Raw genomic sequence first — 15,018 nt, forward strand, 5'->3', positions numbered from 1 at the left:
CTGTTACTTCCCCAATATATCCCAAGTGCACTTTTGTTATACACAAGAAAAACTCTAACTAGAGGAGTCACGGTCGTAGTTCATTACAATATCTACAGAAATGCTTACCAGTCACTCTTCCATCCAAGCCCTCACACCAATAGGACAAAAACATTCATTGGGGTTCTAAGCCTCATTTAAATATCTACCCACTAGTATTTCAGCTTCTTACATCACCCCCTCATAGAATTAGTGCCACCATTTCAAATGAAGGGGTACATTTGTCACCCCGAGTGGGATGGGTATGCTCAGACGTGAGTACCATGCTCTCCACACCACTGGAGTCAAGCTATCCTGGCTGAAGACGGCTGATAGCCAGAAACCGGTCCTAGGATGTTTGATTCCGGTCCAGGAAAGACATGGCTTGGCAGTTCGGGCTGGACTGTTCCCATGAGGCACAGGGTCAAGGCTGATTTGCATATGGCCATGTCTGAACTGGGGTGGTGTGGAGTGCAAAAAAACGATGGATTTAGGCCTAGATCTCTGTACTGGGGTGAATGTATGACATTGCTCTGCATTCTGTCCATCAACTGTTGTTCTTGCATTTGTCACCCCGAGTGGGATGGGTATGCTCAGACGTGAGTCCCATGCTCTCCACACCACTGGAGTCAAGCTATCTTGGCTGAAGACGGCTGATAGCCAGAAACCGGTCCTAGGATGCTTGTTTCTAGTCCAGGAAAGACATGGCTTGGCATTTCGGGCTGGACTGTTCCCATGAGGCACAGGGTCAAGGCTGATTTGCATATGGCCATGTCTGAACTGGGGTGGTGTGGAGTGCAAAAAAACGATGGATTTAGGCCTAGATCTCTGTACTGGGGTGAATGTATGACATTGCTCTGCATTCTGTCCATCAACTGTTGTTTTTGCATTTGTCACCCCGAGTGGGATGGGTATGCTCAGACGTGAGTCCCATGCTCTCCACACCACCGGAGTCAAGCTATCCTAGCTGAAGACGGCCGATAGCCAGAAACCGGTCCTAGGATGCTTGATTCCGGTCCAAGAAAGACATGGCTTGGCAGTTCGGGCTGGACTGTTCCCATGAGGCACAGGGTCAAGGCTGATTTGCATATGGCCATGTCTGAACTGGGGTGGTGTGAAGTGCAAAAAAACGATGGATTTAGGCCTAGATCTCTGTTCTGGGGTGAATGTATGACATTGCTCTGCATTCTGTCCATCAACTGTTGTTTTTGCATTTGCACCATTTCAAATGAGGCATTATTAAACCTAAGACCTGACATTTGTTGAATGATCTTTCAAACTCATTCACACAGATAGTCACACTCCGAACATGTTTGTTCTTCTAAAACTGTAATTGATGTCGAGGGTCTTTAGATAAGTTCTGTAACGCTTCATTGACAGGCTGACATGGCATGGGTTTACTAGTGCGCCTTTGCAGATTCACTGGAATTGCAACATTATCCCTTTCCCTGCCCCACTTGGTCCTTCTATCCTTTTTCCACTCTCTCTGCCATTTCCCCTATTCATCATGCTCATTCAGCTCTTTTCTCTCTACTCTGTCTCTCTGTTTCTCATTCCAGGCTATTGTTTCTCTCTCCCATCTCTATTTTGCTCTTTCTGGCTCACTTCTTTGCCACACTGCCTGCACAGCCTGGGATTGCTAAGACTCTGCTTTCACTCTGATTGCAGACCCTGGCTTGGAAGTGTCACTCTCCTCTGTTACACAAGCTAAAGACTCTGGCAGCACTGACTATCATAGTGGCTGCAGAACATTACATCTCCAGGTCTCTTCTCTTTAGCACATGCTGCCGAGTCTGGTATATCTGTGTCACTGTCCTGTCACACTGGTTGAAGTGCCTGTGTTACCTGTGTCACTTTCCTGTGTCACACTGTAATCTCCTGGTCACTTGTGTGTCACACAGGTTGCAGAAAGTCATATTACGTGGTCTTTCCTAATACACTGGATGCAGAAGTAAAAATAACAGATGGAATGCTGAACAATGCAGACATTCACCCCCAGTCACAGATCTGGGGTTTAATCCATAATTGTTTTGCTCACCACGCGACCCCAGTTTGGACCCAGCCATATGCAAAGCAGCATTGACCCTTCTCCTAATGGGAACCATCCAGTCCGAACTGCCAGACCAGGACTTCCATGGACCGCATATAAGCCTCCTGGGACCAGTTTCGGGGTATCACCCCTCATCAGCCAGGCTAGCTTGAATCCAAGGGACCCGCATCTGGGCATACATACCCTACCCACTAAGGGTGACAAAAGCAAAAAGAACAGATTATGGATGGAATGCCGAACAATGCAAACATTCCCCCCAGTCATAGATCTGGGTTTAATCCATCGTTTTTTTGCTCACCATGCCACCACGGTTTGGACCCAGCCATATGCAAATCAGTCTTGATTGGCTGCAAAATCTGACAGCTTTGTGTTTCTCATTTTTTACACTGGCTGGAGAGTCTGGCATAGCTGGGTCACTTCCCTGTCACATTTGATGGAAAGCTTGGCACACCTGGCTCTCTTGGGTCTTTTCCTGCGTCACTGGATACAGAGATTTAATTCCTCCCCCGCCTCTGAAACTGGTTTTTAGGGCCTAGATTCCCTGGGTCTGTCTCCTCTGCCATATTGACATCTCTTGGTGTCACCTCTGTCACACAAGCTACAGAGCCTAGCATTGCCGAATGTCTATTGTCACACTTACAGAGCCTGGCTTGTCTGGATCTATTTCTTTGTGTCAACATTTTTCTGTTTGCAGTTCATGCTCTTTAGTGTGTATCAGTTTTTTTTGCATTTTGCTTTCCAAAGTGTGTTGAGGTAGGAAGTCGGTTTGTGGTGTCTGTGCAGGGCTCTGGAGGAGTCTAAATATGGGTTATTCTCTGACTGCCCTTCATTTACATTGATGGGTGGATTTCTAACGTGGTTTCTCATATTTTGTGTCTGACTTCTGCATGAGCTTGGCTGGGGATGTGATAGTCATTGCTCTTTGTGAGATAGTCCTGGCTGGCAATGCCACAGCCCTGGTTGGTGATGTGATTGATCTGGCTGATAACATTCAATGGTTAGTGATAACATAACCCTAGCTGGTGGTATGGCAGTCCTAGGTGGGTGTGTTGTGGCTCTGGCTAGTGCGGAGATGATCCTGGCAGGGGGTGCAATAGAAATGGCTGGCAGTGCCATAACACTTGCAGTAGTCCTAGTTTTGGGAGTGATAGACCTGGATGTTGATGTGGTAGTCTTTGCTGGTGGTGAAACAGATCTCGGCTGAAGATGTAATATTTCTGGCTGCTGAAGTGACAGACTTCTGATGATGTGGAAGTTCTAGCTGGTGATGTGGTAGTCATGGTTGTTGATGTGGTAACCCTTGCTTGGGATTTGATGTTTCTGATTCGTGATGTGTTAGACTTATCTAGAGATGCGATATTCCTGGCTGCTGAATTGATAGTCCTGGCTGGAGATGTGGTGGTCTTGAAAGGGGAAGCGAAAGTCTGCCCCATTATGTGGTGGTCCTGGCTAGAGATGCGATAGTCCTCGCTGGTGATGTGATTATCCTGTCTGGATATGTGGTAGAGATTGCTGGTGATATGGCAGTCCTATCTGTTGATGTGCTAACCCTTGTTTATGATGTGGGAGTTGTGGCTAGTGCCAGCCGGGACCCGTGCAGGCACGAGCAGTGGGGGGCTGGGCCGGTTTGGAGGGGCTTTCGATAGACGAGGAGGGGCGGAAATCGACAGGCGACGAGGATAGAAAATTAATTATTTATTTAATTTTCCACAGTGGTCATCTGTCGAATCCCCCCCCCCCCCCCCCCCCCCCCCAAGCCCAGCCCCAAGGCTGTTACCTGCACGGGCCGTGGCAGGCTAGTGATGTGATAGTTTTGGCTGGCGATGTGATGGTCTTGGAAGGAGATCCAGTAGTCCTATCTGGGAATGTAGTAGTATTGTCTGGAAATGTGGTGATCATATCTGATGTTCTAGACCTTCTTTGTGATGGCTGGAGATGCAACGGTCTTGGAAGAAGATGCAATAGTTCTAGCTGGTGATGTGGGAGCCTTGGCCTGAGATGTGGTAGTCATGGCCAGTGATGTGATAGTCCTGGCTGGAGATGTGATGGTGTTGGAATGAGATGCCGTCTGGTTGGTGACATGGGAACACTGGCTGGTGACTTGATAGTCCTTGTTAGGGATCTGGTGGCCCTGGCACCTGATGTTCTTTACCCCGCCAGTGTCACTCCACCCTCAGTCTGCCCTCACTCCCCTCTCCCAATGAGCCTCCCGGGGGTTCTAGCAGCTTGCCTCCTGGAGGCCCATCAAGCGCTTTTCCCATCTCCTCTTCCAAATCAGACAGCCTTCTCAGCCCTTTAAATATTGGTTCACACGAATGCCCCGTCTCTTCAGCAGTCAACTCAAACAGACGCGGGGAGACTGCCAGAACATAAAAAATCATCCCAATTCACAGGGCAAGTCACTCCTTGAAGTACACAGAAAATAAACACGCTTTTCACTGCTGCTAGTTCAAAGACCGTGGTTTCACAAGTAATTCATATCAGAGCTCTCCTCTGACAGGACTGGAAAGTAAACTAACCGAATTTGTGGGGATACTTTCACAGCTGATAAATAAACTGATATCAATACAATTCTGACGTCGGAGTCACATAGCTCATATATTGCACATCTAGGTCATAAAGCTGCGCTTATTTCCTTAACCTTAATCTTGCATCTCTTGAGGGGCGACATGGTTGTGTACTCTAAGGGGGTCATTAGGATGACGGGCGGACTTAGTCCGCCCGCCATCCTATCGGATTACAGGACCGCCCGCCATAAGGGCGGGGGTACCGTGCGGGGTATTAGGATGCGCTAGCCACAGTGGCAGGCACATCCTTCATTTTTAACATTGTGGCGGGCGGTGCTCTCATCACCGCCCGCCACAATGCTAAAAATGCATGTAATGCATTTGCATACACAAAGCGGCAGGCACCGCGCGGTGCCTGCCGCATTGTGTATACAAATGCAGGGGGGTACCACAGGTACCCCCCATGTGCACCCCCCACCTCGCCTTCACCATGTGGGCCCGCAGGGGGCCCCCAAAGTGAAGACCGCCTGGCATCTCCCAAAGCCCATACTAATATGGATGGCAGTGTCTGATAGACACCGCCACCATATTAAACCTTTTCCGCCCCGATCGCAAGGTGACGGGGTGGAAATTGCGACCGGGGTGGAAAAGTGGCGGACGGCGTTTCCGTCCGCCGCAGTCCCCCCGCCATAGTAATATGGCGGAGGGGAAATGGGTGGCGGGCGGGCAAGGATGTCTGGCGGATCGCCACCGCCCGCATGTCGGTGGCGATCCGCCAGACATCCTAATGGGCCCCAAAGTGTTAGGTGACATTCTATAGCGTTGGAAACAAAAGGCGTGACATGACGCATCTTTTTAAGCGTGACATTACGCTTTAGTCTGTCTGTTGCCTCCTCCCCTGTGGCTTCACACTCTTCTTTCCTTTCCACACGTGATGTAACACGGCCTCGTCCTCTGTGATCTCACACCCCTCTTGCAGACTTGTCCACCGGATGCCTTACCTTCTGGTGTCACTAGTGGCCTGCAGCCTCGTTTTCTCCGGTATCACACTCAGAAGTTGGAGGACTAGGACACCTACGTCAGGGTGTTGGCCCCATTAAATAAGTTTTACCTTCTTCATCCAGACTTTGGCTTTATTTTTTGTGATGTCACACCTTCTCTTATCCTTCCTGAACTCACTCACCCGTGAGTGCACATTTTCTGATGTCACTTCATTTTTCGGCCTCATGACGTCACATTCAGCCTCCCTTCGGTGATGCCTGGGGCCATATCTTCTGAGGTGTCACACACATCTTGTGCCTCCCTCTGTGTGAAGTGACACTCAGCCAATGGCAGCAACCTTTATGATGCCACACTTTAGCCTGTGGGCCTGGTTCTGCCTCTGGGATGTCACACTCATCCTGAGGCCTTGTTTTGTACAGTATTATATACATCTTTGGTCTCCTCAGTGATGTCATCCTTCTGTGGTTTGTCTTTTGTGATATTGTGTTCATCTTTTGGGAGATGTCACAATGTTTCTCACTGGATGTCTATATAAACCATATCCTGGAGTTACTTTATACTACATATTCTCACAGTAAAGCGTACAAAAAAAGTGGTGGATGGAATACTTGAATTCCTCGCAGCCACTGGTTATTACTTGGGCCCCATCCCAATTCATCGCTATATGCACCCACGCCACCTCAGTTTGGACCCAGCCATATGGTGGCATAGCAGTTCTCACTGGACTGTTCCCATTAGAGGAGGGATAACATTGATTTACTTATGGCAAACTGAGGTGGCGTGGTGTGCAAAAAAACTGATGGACTGGGATGCGGCCCAAGTAATCACCAGTGGCTGAGATTAATTCAAGCATTTCACCCATTACTATTTGTATACTTCAGTATGTCTCCGTAAGTGGGGCGGGGATCACCGGAACCAAGCTATACATGACTGATGAGCTCCAGTGAGGGAGAAACGAGTCCCGGGTTACTTGTGTTCCAGTTGAGGGAGGACCTGGCCTGGCAGTTCGGGTTGGACTGTACCCTTTGGAGTAGAGTAAAGACTGATTTACTTATGACTGGGTCCAAACTGAGGTGACATGGTGTGCAAAATAACAATGGATTGGTATGGGGCCTGAGAAATTACCAGTGGCTGAGATTAATTCAAGCATTCCATCCATTACTTTTTGTGTACTTCAGTGTGTCACCCTAATTGGGAGGAGTATGCCCAGACATGGGTCTCATGCACACTGTATCACTTGACACAAGCTAGACCTGGCTGATGAGCTGTAATCCAGGTGAAACCGGTCTTGGGCTGCTTGTGTTCCCATTTAGGGAGGACGTGGCCTGACAGTTCGGGCTGGACTGTTCCTATTTAAGCAGGGTCAAGACTGATTTGCATATGGATGGGTCCAAACGGAGGTGGCATGGCGCACAAAATAACGATTGACTGGGTAATTACTACTGGCTGAGGTTAATTCAAGCATTCATCCATCACTTTTGTATACTTACATATTCATACAGAGCCTTGCTGTGTTCCTCTCTGTGGAATTATTTCTTATTATATGAAGATATATCTGATGAGAACATATCATCCAGATAATAACATTTCCTGCTAGACACTATAAGGTGTTGGTGCATGCAAAATTGTGTCCGATAATAATGCTTAAAGCACTATGTGAAGTTATGTTTTCGATTGCTCCCTCAGCAGCTATTCCTATGTAGCTGGCAGGCCGCATGACTGACCTTCTTCGGAAGGGTAGTTTTTAAGTTCTGCTTGTAACCTATAGATCGACCAGCTTATTGCATTTCATATTTCATCATCATAATGAAAGTCTCTAAAACACTCTACAGAGCTTTAATAGTGTCAGGGTTATTAGGATTATTTGGCATGGAGGACCAATTTATGCAGCAATGTTGTCTAAATTAGGTGGCAAAAAAACGTGACTTATGCAGCACTTCCTCTTGCAATATTATTTTCATTCTTTTGACCGAGAAACAATGTTTATGGTGAAATATCAACATGTTTACTACTGAAAGGCAAACAAAACCTAACCACTGAAGCAAAGGTTTTGGGGGAAGAACAGGTCCTTTGAGCATAATTGTGAACCTCAACTATATCCTTTTGTTCTGTACAGGTTGTTGTCTGCACTTTGAAGAAAACTATTTTTCAAGCAAAGTACTACAAGCTAAACATGTAATACACGAAATATATAATAGGCACCATGTGTAATATGGTCCTATATTGTCATCTCTGAGTTCTGGTGATTGATAGATTCAAACAACTCGGCATTTGTACGTGTGGTTCATGATATCACCAGAAACCCTGGGTTACACGGACTATCCGAGCACCAAGACACATTTCAGTTTGTGGTGTGTGCTTTTAAAAGCTCAGAATACTTCTAGACTAAACAAGGCATAGCCCAGTAAACTATCTACCCTTGTAGTACCTCTGGCCTTAAAGGCCGTGAAATAGGGCCTTGTGAGAGAGACCCTTCACTCCCAGGTGCCAAATTTAACATCTGTGCATTATGATTTTTACGTAAACATTTGTTTAAAAAGCATATTTCTTCACAGAAACGCGTAATATTTTCCCCCATAAGCTCTCCCCGGGCTCAGCACACACGTGTGTTATGTCTGCGGTGTTTTTATGATTCATTCACATTTGACTTTTTTTTAATGGTTTGGTCTATTTTTATGTGTTTTAAGATTCAAACGTTTTTCAATTGTCGACGTAATATTTTATTAAATAACTGGTACAATATCTCGCTGGGTGGGCGGGAGCGCCTGCTTTAGGGATCTGAAGCAACCTTTAATATAGTTCAGTGGGTTAATGTGCATGCTGTGGGGTATTTCTGCGCAACCTGCTGGTCAGGCGCACAAAACCCGATAAAATAAGTTTAAGTTGCTCCAACCTGCTGCAGAGAGCTGTTTATGTGACCTCGACTCTGATTCTGAGCTATGAGAACTACTTTAGTGGATTCCTGTCTTCCTTTTTGTCTTATAATGACAACAACACAACACTTATCGCTAAATTAAAACGTCTTTATTTTGAGATTCTCATTTTATAACAATGTGCGCGTGCCCATTTCTCAAAGGTTTACTGCCTGCTTTTTCTTTCCGTACAGCCCTGAAACCGCAGGCAACCGGGGCACTGGGCAACCTGTACCGCCCATCCTATGTGAGAGGTGAGTCCAGAGAGGCGAGTCCATCCTTCCGTCGGTCCACCTCCCCTTTCTGGCACCTTTAGAGCAGTTCTTAATTTGTAAAAAAAAAACATAAGTACCTCCAAAGCTATAAAAATCGCTTCGGTGGCAGGTAATAGTCATTTTTAGTGTCTAATGAATTAATAATTACTTGTTGGTGTGGTCATTTCTAAATTAGCCAGACAGCGCCACCTTGTGGCAGCCTGTCACAAGCGTCGGAGTTGACCATTAAGTGCTGGTGCCGAGTACCAGAAATCACCGGCTTAAATTAAGGACTGCTCTAGGGGCGCTTCTGTCTCTGGGGCACCGTGTAATGATGTCTTTATTTTTACCCTAGGTGCAGGTGCAGGGAGACCGCAGCCTGGAGCAGGCCTGGGACAAGCAGGGGCCAAAGCAGGAGGTAAGCTAGCAGGCCATGACTAGGCACAAACCTGCCATATAGCGATAGCTCCGCTGTCTAAGATGTTTGGAAATTGAACATAAGTCTGCCTACAGACTCTGTAGCCTTAGAGATGGCTCTGAGGTGTGAAGCTTCCACACCAGGCAGTGCATTATAATTAGAATAAATAATTTAGCTCAGTTGAACTGAGCTTTGTGACAACAGATTGAGCAGTAGATCTCTTTTTCAATTTATTCGTTTCAGATATTATCTGTTTTATTGTTATTTGTTTTTTTAAATTAAATTGATACAGGATATTCCTGTGTCATTGAGAAATCTTTTTAAAAAAATGAGTTCCATGTAAACACTTGTTATAAGTTTATGAGAAGCACTGACGAGGCAATTTTGAACCTCACCCGCCCCCTAGCCGCCTCCCCCACCCCAAAAAAAAGCTTGCTTAGACTGATGCCGATGCCGATGTCCTGCTATGTTTTCACACTCCTTAATGGACTTCGGCAGTTCAAAGCCTCGGAAAATGAGCTAGAAAACCACTAATTACAGTGGTCTTCAGCTTGTTTTCCCTTCCACCTTGTGATATCGTCTCCTCTGTGTGTGATGGGAGCTGATATCGTGTGTCACACGGTGGCACCATGTGAGTTGGCAGGTCTGATGCAGCGACCGTCTTGTGAGATCTGTGTATGTTGAAGGATAGCTCTGCTGTACGAGGCCTGAGAGCTTTAGTTTCCTTTTAAACACAATGATAAGGTGTCTCAGTTTCTTGAGGCCTGAGCCTGTAAGGTCTATATATATAAGGGGAACTGGGTTAGAGTCTCGGCAACGATGCTGAACATCATGTGATTCTGGTCAAATCACTTAATCTCCCCGTGCCTAACAAAAAATAAATGTGTCCTCATGTAGCGCAACTGGTTCTATGTAAAGCGTTCTGATACCCGATACTTTCGGGTGAAGTTCGCGCTATATTACACTCTGGTCAATAAAATAAAATAAAAAGAAACAAAAGGCAGCATGGTCAAAGACAAGCATATAGTCCGTGGTGAGGAAGCTGGATTGTGGATGGTTAATGCATTGTGATGTAGTGATCTTTAAAGAGTTGTATGTTTAACCCTTTCCTAAATTGGAGCAGCATTGGGCGATCCTGATGCATATGGGAAAGTTGTGCCAGATCCTGGATGCTTAGATGGAAAAGGCCTGCCATCTTGTTTTTTCCTTTTTACACTTCAGAGATGGTGAGCTTATCTGCAAGATAAGCAATGGTGCAGGTCGTGATGGTTTTGTATATGATACCGTTGGTTTTGATAATAATTAGGGCTGGTAAGGGGAACCGATGGGGCCCTATCAGGATGGGGGTGATGAGATCTTATTTATTCAGGCCCAGGATGAGATGTGCTGCAGCATGTAGGATTCTCATAAGAGATAAGAGATATGAGTGTCGAGTCAGGGCGATCATGAAGCAGTGCATTACCATCACCTGGATGTGTGAGTACAAGGGCTTGAACAGCACGTCACAAGTCACTTTCTGGAAGAAACGGTTCGACTTTCTTTAGAAGAGAGAGCTGGTACCAGACCGTCTTTGTCTGCGTAGATCTAATGGTTAAAAGCATAGGGGCTAACAAGAGTTGCCTCAGTAGAATGGTGGCAACATGACTGGCAGGTCTCATTCTTTAGCGTTGGAGTAAGGACCCTCCAAACACATGTATACTCTGAATAATGAATACAATGCATAAAGCTGTAATGTTAAGGAATGAATTGGTACCCATTACTACAGTGTCTCATACTCTTTCTCCCCTCTCCCAGGAGCCAGCCTACCACTGGGTGCCCAAGGTGGATATGGAGGTGGACCTAAGCCAGGTAATAGAGCTCACGGAGACAAAGAGGGTGCCATCCAATTGGAAAGTAGTAAAGCTGCTAGGGTCAAGGTGAGGAGCAGCCAATGAGAAAGCAGATAGTCCCCAAGGTTGGGTGTGGAGACATACAATAGAAAGTAGGAAGTCGCTGGGCATAGGAGAAGATACATATGAATGAAAATCAGGAAGTCACCAAGGATAGGATGGATACATACAAGGACGTCCTTCAGTGGGAAAACAGGAAACCTCCAAGGCTCGCCTGAATACTCAATAGGAACCAGGGCCGGACTGGGAACCAAAACCGGACCTGACAAGCTGCTTGGCTGCCCCCCCCCAGAGGGGGAGTGTGGCCAAGCAGTTTGCTAGGGCCAGTGTCGGTCAATTTTGTTACACGGGGCTGATATTGTGGCCCCGGGTAACAAAAATGGCCCCCCAGGGGCCCAAAACCAGCCACCACCCTGTCGGCCAACCCGGGACACACCAGGTTCCCGCTAAGGCTTGTCCGGCCTTGATAGGAACACTAGAAGACACTGAACACTAGACGGGTGACTTTGCTTAGGAAAGGACAGCTTTTAACCTGAGCCATGTCTTAGGCACCATTTTGAATTTATGTCGCTTTCCCCTAGAGCCTCACTGGCCTATCGTGGAGATTTTCCTATCAGCCTTGCATTCTGAGAGACTGGAAGATTTTGAAATGAAAAGGCTTTGGGCTGGCAGTCTGATCAGGAAGCAAATGGCCTCCTCCTTGCAAGAAACCCTGCACTGCAAGAGAAGCCCTGCCAAAGAGTTGTATTGGATTACCCACAATGCAATCTTTCTAACTCATCAAGATGGCGCCTTTCCAAAGCTTATATCAGTTTTCTGGTTCACATATTTTATTTTTTGTATGAAAAGAGAAAAAGAGGGAAGGAAGATAAAGAGTGATCAAATGCGCTCCCCACCCCCAGCTCCTCCCCTATGGGGCGGTCTCTGTGTTCTTGACTTGCGAGGAGGGGAAGAATACAGGGCGGACCAGTATGACACTAATTTTTCTATTTTTTCAGGGAAGTATCCTGACAGCGGAGCAGGTCAAGGACGGCAACTCGGACAAGGTGAGTCAGTAGGCTGGAGAGGATGATCTGGGTCTAAAATTGGTACCCGAGTGATGCCTTGATAAGCTTCCCTCTCAAACACACTATAGACCCCAAAAGGTACTATGGCCTCTATGGTGCGAACAACGACGTTCCACACTTCAGGAGAACACAGTCCTTCATTGACAGGCGACTGATATGGATATTTCACTCCAATCCCCAAGTTTAAGAAGACTACCCTAATTTTATTTTAGATGGATGCATCTTCAAATCCCCCACAACTCCCTTCTCTTTCATCAGTGACTCTGTTGGGGTTACCATATAGACCTGTGTCAAAAAGACACCTTATTTCCAAACTACTCTTTTGCTTGCCACCTTTGTGCATTCTGGGAATTGTAGTTCTGGTTTGCTTGAACAGAAACAATAAACATTTGCACCTGAAAAAAGTAATAAAAAAAAAATAAAGTTCAAGATTTGAAGATGTTTGTCCTTTTGACCTCGAGTCATGTAGTAGACAGAGGGGGCTACGTCTATAAAGGGGTGGGAGGAGTATACACTGCCCTCTAGAAAATCTCCAAGGCTTCTATCCAAACAACCAATGAAGGGTCCTTCCTTCATGTCTTCGTCTTCGGTGCATTAGCCTCAGATAATTTTATGTCCATCAGCCTCAGATAGTCTTTCTTTTACATGTTTTGCACTCTGGAATGAACTGAGAAATTGAGACGTTCAGGGCCTGGATTTTGAATCTAGATGGAATGGATTCAGGTACTCATGGATGAAGGTGCAGAAGATCGGGTTTCCTTGGCCTTCTGGAATGGACTCTGAGTATAAACCCTCGAGCAGGAGATGTCCCATGATCTGACTTGTATCCTTCCCACAATGAACCCCAGGTCCAGCCCATGCCATCAATCCTCCCAAATATTAAAAGTAGGAGTTTAGATGTAAAGGTCTGTGATCACACCCCCTCTCTTTAACTTCCTTTACAATCTGGGCTTTTAGTTGGGGGAGTGGCAATGAACACGTTTGAAATCTCTTAACATGCTTTAGGCCCAAAATAGGGAGTCTCCTTGCAAACTAGAGAGAGTGATTGCAACAATGGATTTCTTTTTCTCCTGGGACTGATTCTGAAGCCTCTTGGAGTATAAGAACTGTGTGGCACACTCTACCTTTCCTAAGAATGGGCTCTTAGACTCTTGGGAGAAGGACAGGAACTGAATGTGTGTCTGTCCTTGAGTGGACCATGGCTGTACTCACCACGTGACACAAGGAAAGTCGCTGTTTGGTGTATAAAGAGAGGATTGGCTAGCAGCTAGTGTTGCCGTCATTGGAGCTTGAGGTTTGAATCCCAGACTCAGTGCTTGACTAAACATCAGGCTATTCTGGACAAATCACTTAATTTCCTGATGCCTAGAAAACAAAATGTGACATGTAATGTGTGTAAACATGCATTTGTGTAATCCCCACTTGATGTATACAATCTTGTAGATTGCACATAATGTGTAGGTCTCTGTTGCTTCCTTGCTAGGTTTGCACTATATAGGCATATCCATTGCTTTTGCGAGGGGATGGGCGGAGGCATCATCAAATATCCTGAGGAAAGCAGGCAATGTTCATGCTGACACAAAATTCCACCCCCTCCTAAAAATATTCTTAGAGACAGTCAGATCCACTCGGTATACTCATATGAGGCTGTATGAACACATTTTGCAATTCTCCTTCTAGTTCCCAATCCACCACTGAAGTGGGCTCTGGATCAGACCGGACATCCGTCCCTCCTGCACAGACTCTGAGTGTGGGCCACTGAAGAAGAAGAAGAATCAGAATTGACCTTCTGCCCTTCCCTTCTACAACGCTACCACCATCCCAAACAAGCATTAGGAATGCATTAGGGCTCGGGTTTGTTTGAGTTAGAGATAATGGCATTGTAAATGGCAATGTGTTTTAGGCATGTGTTTTGGAGTGGAAACATGTGGTTTGTGTTGGAGATATGTGTGTTGGATTGGAATGTTATCAATGGTGGCATGCTGCACTTTAACGCAATATCATTAAAAGGTAAAGTGCAGCATAGTGCGATAGGTACAATATTAATTGGTGGATGCGTTATCAATTGGTGTGTGGTGGATGTGTGTGCCTGTAGGAATTGTGCAGTGATGGCTGTTGGTGTGTGTGTTTGGTGGAAGCGCGTAGTGGTGGCTTGAGGTGTGTATAACTGGAGGTAGCGTGCAGTAAGAGCTGTTAGTGAGTGTAGCTGTCAAGCGTACAGAGCTGGATGGTAATGCGTGTGGTTGGTGAAAGGGTGCACTGACAGCTGTTGATGATTGTGCCAATTGAAAGAGTGGCTGGTGCACTGTCAGCTGTTGGTGTGTGTGGCACTCAGTCTGCACTCACTGTCACTCTGCACTCACACTGCACTCACTGTCACTCTGCACTCACTCTGCATTCACTGTCACTCGGCACTCACTCTGCACTCACTGTCACTTGCACTCACTCTGCACTCACTGTCACTCTGCACTCACTGTTATTCTGCACTCACTGTCATTCTGCACTCACTTTGCACTCACTGTCATTCTCGCACTCACTCTGCACTCACTGTTGCTCTCACACTCACTCTGCACACACTCACTATGCACACACTCACTCTGCACTCACTTTGCATGCACTGTCACTCTGCACTCACTCTGCACTCACTGTCACTCTGCACTCACTCTGCACTCACTGTCACTCTACACGCACTCTGCACTCTCTGTCACTCTCACACTCACTGTCACTCTGCACTCACTTTGCACTCACTGTCATTCTCGCACTCACTCTACACTCACTGTTGCTCTCACACTCACTCTGCACACACTCACTATGCACACACTAACTCTGCACTCACTGTAACTCTGCACTCATTCTGCACTCACTGTCACTCTGCACTCACTCTACACTCACTGTCACTCT

The 15,018-nt window shown here is 46.4% G+C and overlaps 1 protein-coding gene across 1 annotated transcript in view; it reads left to right on the plus strand.

Annotated features, from left to right (window-relative positions):
* Positions 1 to 15,018, plus strand: part of GREP1 (glycine rich extracellular protein 1) — a 96,668-nt gene that overhangs the window by 6,812 nt on the left and 74,838 nt on the right. The window contains exons 2-5 of the mRNA XM_078653218.1: positions 8,684 to 8,743; positions 9,099 to 9,161; positions 10,956 to 11,009; positions 12,049 to 12,096. Of these exons, the coding sequence (XP_078509344.1) occupies positions 8,684 to 8,743; positions 9,099 to 9,161; positions 10,956 to 11,009; positions 12,049 to 12,096 (225 nt within the window). The remainder of the gene's footprint in view (positions 1 to 8,683; positions 8,744 to 9,098; positions 9,162 to 10,955; positions 11,010 to 12,048; positions 12,097 to 15,018) is intronic.

Source organism: Lissotriton helveticus, chromosome 7 (genome assembly GCF_964261635.1).
Source record: "Lissotriton helveticus chromosome 7, aLisHel1.1, whole genome shotgun sequence".
Taxonomy (NCBI): Eukaryota; Metazoa; Chordata; class Amphibia; order Caudata; family Salamandridae; genus Lissotriton; species Lissotriton helveticus.